Genomic DNA, 9,369 nt, shown 5'->3' on the forward strand with positions numbered 1-9,369 from the left:
CCAAGCAGCCTGTGTCTGTGGAACAGATGACTCATGGAAGAACAGACCAGCACATCTCCTCGCTGTATTTCCAGTGCTGGCCGTGGAGTTCAACACCTGTGGCCATGCGCATGCAGGAGAGGACCCATTACAGATAAACTATTCAGCGACCCACAGCAATCTACAGACACTTTCACTGCAGCTCAAGGCTAACGAGAGCAAAGAGCAAGAACAAACTATTTACAGCAGGTAAATATCACAAAACTCTACAGGTAAACAACTCTACAGGTAAATATCACACAACTCTGTAGGTAAATATCACACAAATCTGCAGGTAAATATCACACAACTCTACAGGTAAATATCACATAAATCTGCAGGTAAATATCACACAACTCTACAGGTAAATATCACACAAATCTGCAGGTAAATATCACACAACTCTACAGGTAAATATTAAACAACTCTGCAGGTAAATATTACACAACTCTACAGGTAAATATCACACAACTCTACAGGTAAATATCACACAAATCTACAGGTAAATATCATACTACTCTACAGGTAAATATCACACAACTCTACAGGTAAATATCACACAACTCTACAGGTAAATATCACACACCTCTGCAGGTAAATATCACACAACTCTGCAGGTAAATATCACACAACTCTACAGGTAAATATCACACACCTCTGCAGGTAAATATCATACTACTCTGCAGGTAAATATCACACAACTCTACAGGTAAATATCATACTACTCTGCAGGTAAATGTCACATGTCTCTACAGATAATCAGCTCTTTTCTTTTCAGGTGGGGGCCTGTTGTGTGAGGAGCTGTCCAGCAGCACAGAGGAGTAACAGTCTCTTTCAGCGCTGCAGACGTGCCGCTCAAATCGAGCCGGTTAATGAAGACTTGTCAGCGCGGACAGAAGCGTGCGGTGAGGGAGAATGGCGGAGCGTCAGCTGCTTAACTCCTGCATTGTTATTCTCCCGCCTCACATCAGCGGAGAGAGAGATTAATCACTGCAGCCAGACGCCTCCGCTCTGCTCACACGAACCCGGTCTGCGTTCAGCCATCCCCACGCCTGTGACTGAACACTGTGCCTTACAGAGACGGGGGGGGAACCTGAGCACCTTCACCCTCTGTCACGCCTGTGACTGAACACTGTGCCTTACAGGGACGGGGGGGAACCTGAGCACCTTCACCCTCTGTCATGCCTGTGACTGAACACTGTGCCTTACAGGGACAGGGGGGAACCTGAGCACCTTCACCCTCTGTCACGCCTGTGACTGAACACTGTGCCTTATAGGGACGGGGGGGAACCTGAGCACCTTCACCCTCTGTCACGCCTGTGACTGAACACTGTGCCTTATAGGGACGGGGGGGAACCTGAGCACCTTCAGCACCTTCACCCTCTGTCACGCCTGTGACTGAGCACTGTGCCTTACAGGGACGGGGGGGAACCTGAGCACCTTCACCCTCTGTCACGCCTGTGACTGAACACCGTGCCTTACAGGAACGGGGGGGAACCTGAGCACCTTCATTAGCCCTCAGTCACGCCTGTGACTGAACACTGTGCCTTACAGGAACGGGGGGGAACCTGAGCACCTTCACCCTCAGCCACGCCTGTGACTGAACACTGTGCCTTACAGGGACGGGGGGGAACCTGAGCACCTTCATTAGCCCTCAGCCACGCCTGTGACTGAACACCGTGCCTTACAGGGATGGCAATGGGAGGAGACCGAGGGAGATTAACACTCATGACCATTTCCGATTCGACATGCCAAAAACATCTGTCTGCACGATTTTAAAACATAATTAATTAATTAACTCATTTATTAATTAGTTTGATGACGCCGGGCTTCAAAACTCAGGGGACAAATGTTTTCATGAATGAACAAAAACAGGAAAAATAAATAAACCCTTTGAGGGACACCCCTGTAGAATGGTAATCCGGCTACAGTTCAGGCTCACGGAAGCAACAGAGGCCGAGACCCGTTTTATTACTACAAAATGTCACAGGTGGACTGGCATTCAGGCTAATTAAGCGGCTTATTGCTTTGGAGGAAATAATGAAGCTTCCTGTCATCTGCGTTGGGGTCCCCTGACCCGCGCAGCCGGTCGGAACGCCGGGGCTCCTGAGGGCTCCCAGGTACGCGACACGCTGACAGCATTTAAACAGGTTAACCTTTCCAGCACTGCACCCCTACAAAGCTCAATTACACAGGCAGGGCAGCATGGGGGGGGGGCACACACACCCGAGCCATTCAGCAGCAGGACCAAGGCCGAGTCTACCCAGAAAGTGCCGGAAGGTCAGTTTCTAACTCGACTTTATTTACAGTGAAGATTATAAAAAGTGGGGAGGACTCCTGGGGAAGGACTCCTGCTGCTTCCCCCACAGGCCTGAGGCCCCTGGGCTTCTGATCCAGCTTCCCCAGCACTCTGGATATGAGGCCTCCCCACCACCCCCAGTGTCTGCTGGGTAACAGCGAGCTTTACATTCACACACAGGAACAGGAAGGCAGACAGGAAGCAGGAAGTACTGCCGTGCGAGGAAAGGAGGGGGGGGGTTACCTTGTGGATGTCGGAGGCCAGCTGCAGCAGGGAGGGGGAGGCGGTGGGGCGCAGGGGTCCCCTGCCTCGGACGGGACGGTGCAGACTGACGTAGGCCACGGCCTTGCTCTGCAGCACCACCCCGTTCTCCTGCACCAGACAGAGAGAGCATGAGCGTTAGCACCACCCAACACCACCCCATTACCCTGTACCAGACAGAGCGAGCATGAGCGTCAGCACCACCCAACACCACCCCATTCTCCTGTACCAGACAGAGAGAGCATGAGCGTTAGCACCACCCAACACCACCCCGTTCTCCTGCACCAGACAGAGAGAGCATGAGCGTTAGCACCACCCAACACCACCCCATTCTCCTGCACCAGACAGAGAGAGCATGAGCGTTAGCACCACCCAACACCACCCCGTTCTCCTGTACCAGACAGAGAGAGCATGTGCGTTAGCACCATCCAACACCACCCCATTCTCCTGCACCACACAGAGAGAGCACCAGCGTTAGCACCACCCAACACCACCCCATTCTCCTGCACCAGACAGAGAGAGCACGAGCGTTAGCACCACCCAACACCACCCCATTCTCCTGTACCAGACAGAGAGAGCATGAGCGTTAGCACCACCCAACACCACCCCGTTCTCCTGCACCAGACAGAGAGCATCGAGCGTTAGCACCACCCAACACCACCCCGTTCTCCTGACCAGACAGAGGAGCACGAGCGTTAGCACCACCCAACACCACCCCGTTCTCCTGCACCAGACAGAGAGAGCATGAGCGTTAGCACCACCCAACACCACCCCATTCTCCTGTACCAGACAGAGAGAGCATGAGCGTTAGCACCACCCAACACCACCCCGTTCTCCTGCACCAGACAGAGAGCATGAGCGTTAGCACCACCCAACACCACCCCGTTCTCCTGTACCAGACAGAGCGAGCATGAGCGTTAGCACCACCCAACACCACCCCGTTCTCCTGCACCAGACAGAGAGCATGAGCGTTAGCACCACCCAACACCACCCCGTTCTCCTGTACCAGACAGAGAGAGCATGAGCACCACCCAACACCACCCCGTTCTCCTGCACCAGACAGAGAGAGCATGAGCGTTAGCACAACCCAACACCACACATGAGCATCAGCACACACAGACCCAACACCACACACACGTGTTAGCATTCAGAAACCAACCAAACACCTCACACAAGCATTGGTATAAAGAATATGTAACAGTCACATTGTCACAAGAATCAATGTGTGTGTGTGTGTGTATGTCTGAACTTTCTTAAGATCTGTTGCAACAAAATTCAGGGACAACTGAACAGCGATCGAGGAAAAAGCTGCAAAAAAAGGTTGTGAAGTTCAGCCAGTAATTAAACTGAATTGAATCTCCTCAAATTTCATTATTTATGTTAATGCTTTTGATTGCTTTTTTAAGAGCAGCCACCGCAGTCCGCCATTTTCATTAAGAATGAAGGGAAACCTCCGTCACCCATCCACCCCGTCATTAAACATCCGCTCTTGGAGTCGGGAAACAAGGAGAAGCATGTTTTAGCTTTTCGTGAATTATGGCTCGACTCTCCATCCCACCCCCCCCTCCCCCGCAGGGCGATCAGCAACAGTTTTCTCCTCCAATGGCAAGCAGAAGTATAAAAACATAAAAAGTGGGAGAACAAGATCAACCTCTCTTGAATCCCATTATGCCGGTGTGGTAGCCGCTGGTATGTGTGTGTGTGGGGGGCAATTCTGGGTACAGACAGGGGCGAAAACACAGAGGAAGTGGAACGGAGAATTTACCTCCCCCCACTCGAAGGAGCCGATTTGGCTGAAAGCGGACCCCCCCCAGGAGCAGAATGCAGTGGTACGGTCTGGCTGCCAGCCTTGCCGGGCGTGGGCGGTGAGGGAGGCGATGATCTGGGTCATAACGGCGATGCCACCTCTCCACTCCAACGCCGTCGCCGAGCGCCAGCCGTCATGGCGACCGCCCACCAGCACGTACCGATCTGCACGCGGACAGGGGGAGAGAAATCACACACTCAGGAGAAATCACACTCTCAGGAGAAATCCCACACTCAGGAGAAATCACACACTCAGGAGAAATCACACTCTCAGGAGAAATCACACTCTCAGGAGAAATCACACACTCAGGAGAAGTCACACTCTCAGGAAAAGTCACACACTCAGGAAAACTCACACTCTCAGGAGAAATCACACTCTCAGGAGCAGAAATACAACACACAGAAACACATAAACTAAAGCATCGCATTGGCCAGACAGCCCCTGGCATTCCCCACCCACCTGCCAAGACAGGTGAGTTCAGCAGAGATTCCCACATGCTGAGATTCATCACCACTGCCCAGTACTGTCACCCAATACAGCCCCCTGTCTGTAGGGGTAGACCGGCTCACTTTGCCTACAGGCACACTATGACACGGCTGAATGTTTATATACGTGTCTATACTGAAAAAGCTCCAATCCTGTCTGAATGCCTACGATATTCAGCAAAAAAACAGCAGCTATTTCTTTAGCTCACAAAGTTCTATCTTACATTACCAGAGGCCCATGGTAAGATGAAGAATTGCTCCTTGAATTTGGAATGAAACAAATGAAACTACTGAAGTTTATCCCACTGAATGAGTTTAGAGCATCAATGAAACACAGTGGCACAGGGGGAGTGTCACTCTTTTAACCTTTAGATAATCATCCCATACAACCTGAACATTAAATTTTATGTGCACTTTTCAAAATATAAGAGTTTAAAAGATTGTACCTTTTTTTGTCTGAACCTAAATGTGCCAGATTTTAAATCAGTGAGACTCAACAATAAAATAAAAGATTACTTTCATTTCAGTTCAAGCAGAAATGCTGGCTTTTTACTGGCTTTTACCAGCAGGGTCTCCCCCGGAGGGGCACCTTGCAAACCCGGAGCATTAAGTGGTCGCATACAGAGGGCATTAGGCTACACGAGTCCCGAACTCATCGCTATAGAACAGCAGCTGTGTATAAATCTCCCACACAGCAGAGAAATAGCAGGGCCAGAGGATGGAATGGATGTGTTCAGACAGCTGATACTAAAGCTAAAGCGAGGACCCTGGCTGGGACTGAAGCTCGCAACCTCTGAGTTACAAATCCAGTGGCCCAAATGTGATACTGCACTCCTGCACTCCTGGGTGGAAATACCTGGGGACACAGCAAGAGGGGAAAATAACACGTCTGGCCATGTGCTGCCTGTGCAGGTAAGAGGGGGCAGGACTGGAAGGAGAAGCAGCTACCTGTGCAGGTAAGAGGGGGCGGGACTGGAAGGTGAAGCAGCTACCTGTGCAGGTAAGAGGGGGCGGGACTGGAAGGAAGCAGCTACCTGTGCAGGTAAGAGGGGGGGACTGGAAGGAGAAGCAGTTACCTGTGCAGGTAAGATGGGGGGGACTGGAAGGAGAAGCAGCTACCTGTGCAGGTAAGAGGGGGCGGGACTGGAAGGTGAAGCAGCTACCTGTGCAGGTAAGAGGGGGCGGGACTGGAAGGAGAAGCAGTTGCCTGTGCAGGTAAGAGGGGAGGGGACTGGAAAGTGAAGCAGTTGCCTGTGCAGGTAAGATGGGAGGGGACTGGAAGGAGAAGCAGCTACCTGTGCAGGTAAGATGGGAGGGGACTAGAAGGAAAGCAGCTGCCTGTGCAGGTAAGAGGGGAGGAGACTGGAAAGTGAAGCAGTTGCCTGTGCAGGTAAGATGGGAGGGGACTGGAAAGTGAAGCAGTTGCCTGTGCAGGTAAGATGGGAGGGGACTGGAAGGAGAAGCAGTGGGGAGTGGATTTCAGACACCAGCAAAAACTTTCCTCTTATTAGATTTGTGGTTCATGTTATATTCTTTAGTGGCCAATTACGGTGAACTAATATCAGACAATAAATCTGAGCTGCAATTCTGAGAGTGTTAAGGCATGCAGTCGTCTCAGGGACCAAACATCGGGAGAAAGATTAAAGACTTCCATCGAGTTCAGGTTTATGATTAAATCATCTTAAAGGAGTGAAGCTGGACTGTAATTAAAACCCCATTTTATCCGTTAAGCGATCCCCCTTAATTCTGGGTGGCAGGGAGCCGTTTGTCATGAGCCTGACAGACTGTTTCACCATCCAGACATTTTGTTTAACATTGTATGAATTTCCCATCCACATTTACCACGAATAACCACCCACATCTGCACTTCAAAACAAGTGTTTGTAATCATGAATAGCCATAAAAAAATCCCAAGGATGCCCTCTCTGTAGTTGAAAGAGACCCAGCTGTACTCTGCTTTAGCCCTCTAACCGATGGTATGAGCTGCCTCCCGTTCAGCATCCAGGCTAGCCGGGCACTGCATTGGGATTAAGGGCTAGCCTGGGTCGTGCCCTAGGGGGGTGAACCCTGTGGTATGAGGAAGGCCGATTATGCGAAGATGATGTCATTGTGATGTCATTAAACCTGCCGGAGGACCAGTCCAGTCCAGTCCAGGACAATCCGGTACGTGTTTTTCTTTTCACCGTACCCAGGTTGGATTGACAGGGTTAATGAATTTAATTCTCCGCCTTTACTGTCTCTTGCAGGTTAATCAGAAATTTTGCCAGAATTGTGCCGTTAAGCGTTGTGTTTGCATTAGAAAAAAAGACAAGAAAAGCTGTTATTCAAAAAAAAAAAAATAGTATTAATGTAACATGTGCACTTAAACCAGGCTGAGGTATGTGTCTTGTTTAAGCCTAATCAGTGGATACATTTGCTATTATTAGCTAGAAAAGTCAACAAAACGGTTATTTTAAAAGGTTGAAGGCAAATTTGCATTACTAATATACTTAAGGGGTACAAATGGATGTAAATCTGTTTAATGCTGTTTCCTTACAGCGCAAATCCCCACAAAGATCCTTCACAATAACAGCCGACAGTCGGCAAGCCATTTCAATTCCTCATTAGTTTTAATTAACAGCTCGATCAAACATGATTTATTAATTAAGGTTTCTATTTGAGGGATATCCAGAACACAGACAGAACTGGGCCACCGAGCTCAGGGTTTTATTTGGTTTATTGTATTTGTTCGTTTTTGCCACAAGTGTTACGAGCAGGTCGGTGTGTGTTATTCCAGAATCGGAGACGACAGTGGGTGCAGGCTTTTGTTTTAGCCCAGCGCTACGCGACATCTGATTCAATCACTTAACCAATCAAGGGCTTCAATCCAGACCCTCATAAGTAGAATCAGGTGTTAAAACAGAAACAGTACCTGCGCTGGGCCTTCTGGGATAGGCCAGGACACCACTGGCACACGCACCACGAGGCCCTGTGACCAATCGCTCACCTGGATTGGTTGCTCCTTTCAGGTAGCCAATCACATTGTAGACTGTTCTGTATGCGGCTTGGGTTCCAATGGAGAGAACAATGGTCTTTCTCTCTGTAAAACAAATAGGAAAATGCACACACACACACACACACACACACACACACACACACACACACACACACACACACACACACACACACACACACACACACACACACACACACACAAACACACACACACACACACACAGTATTGGAGCATTAAACCCTGTAGAGGACAGGAACACATAAATATCCACCGCACACATCAAGGACACTTACAGCTGAAAGAAAGCATCACTTTTCTGATATTCCCGCGGAATCCATGAATTGATGTGTGGAGGAGACAAGCTGCTGATATATAGATATACAGATCAAACGAGCAGCAGCGTGCTTCTCCCCTACATGCCTAAGTATACAGGAGCTGCACTCCTCTCATATTTCATAACAGATTTGTCTGCGGTTCCCACGCTCACGTCCAATCACAGCGGGCCTGCCTGAGTGACCTGACGCGTCCTCACCCCCTCCAGCGACAGCCCCCCCACATTACGGCTGTTAGCTTAAACGGAAACGCATTTGGAGGAAAGGACAACAAACACTCGCCAAGCCAATCAAAATGCACTTCAGGCAAATCTGTGAGAACGTGGCGTTTGGGGCAGGGTCAGAGGTCACTCAGGCGCTGGGCAGATAAGGGACAGCGCTGCACACGGGCGCTCTGCACGCGCTCCGAACGCTCCCGTTCATCGCCTTCGCACAGACGTCCTCGCGCGTCCCTCCCCCCCCCCCCCGGGGCCGCGGGTCCTCCATCTTTATTAATGTCTCCAGCGCTCAATCACACGCTCGCTCCGCAACAGGACACGGAGTCGGACTCTTCAGGGGCGATCCGGAACATTCCCCCCGCTCGGCGCAGAGCAGAACGGATGCCTGTCACGAGGGGGGGGGTAACGTGTCCATCATTAAAAGGGATGGGGCAGGTAATTAAAGTGCCCTCAAATGGGCAAGTGCGTTAGGGAGCGAGAGACAAGTTCAATCCCTCTTCAAATGTGGTGAATCAGCATGGCCTGGCTAATATAAAACAGTACAGTGATGAAGTAGAGGACCTGGGGGGGGGGGGGGTCTGGAAGGCCAGGTTGGGAGGGGGGGCTCTGGAAGCTCTCTCCTCTGCAGGTAAAGGATGAGCCTGGATGGGCTGGTCTTCATGTTCAGTATTCCTGCGTTCGGATGATCAGCAGCTTGTGCAGTGTTTCAGTGATCTCCTGCTCTGAGCAGTGCAGTGGCGGTGGGGGGGGGGGCGGCGTGAGAGGGGGGGTTCAGCCAGGTGCAGGACACAGTCCGTTTCTCCTTCAGGTTTTTTCGCTCAATTGAAATATCCAGCCCCACAATGCTCCGTGATTCCGTCATCCATCGACTGACGTGAGTCGCTGTTCCCCAAACCGGCTCCTTCTGGAAAAGAGGGGTCTTTATCCAGGCAGGGAGATCACCTGGGATTACCA

General features: G+C 50.5%; 1 protein-coding gene across 3 annotated transcripts in view; it reads right to left on the bottom strand.

Annotated features, from left to right (window-relative positions):
• Window positions 1-9,369, bottom strand: part of LOC135252177 (inactive N-acetylated-alpha-linked acidic dipeptidase-like protein 2) — a 329,826-nt gene that overhangs the window by 89,443 nt on the left and 231,014 nt on the right. For all 3 annotated transcript variants that reach the window (XM_064329975.1, XM_064329977.1, XM_064329974.1), the window contains 3 exons: window positions 7,857-7,949; window positions 4,344-4,549; window positions 2,561-2,689 (listed from right to left, as the gene is read on the bottom strand). In XM_064329975.1, the coding sequence (XP_064186045.1) occupies window positions 2,561-2,689; window positions 4,344-4,549; window positions 7,857-7,949 (428 nt within the window). The remainder of the gene's footprint in view (window positions 1-2,560; window positions 2,690-4,343; window positions 4,550-7,856; window positions 7,950-9,369) is intronic.

This window comes from Anguilla rostrata, chromosome 4, assembly GCF_018555375.3.
Source record: "Anguilla rostrata isolate EN2019 chromosome 4, ASM1855537v3, whole genome shotgun sequence".
Taxonomy (NCBI): Eukaryota; Metazoa; Chordata; class Actinopteri; order Anguilliformes; family Anguillidae; genus Anguilla; species Anguilla rostrata.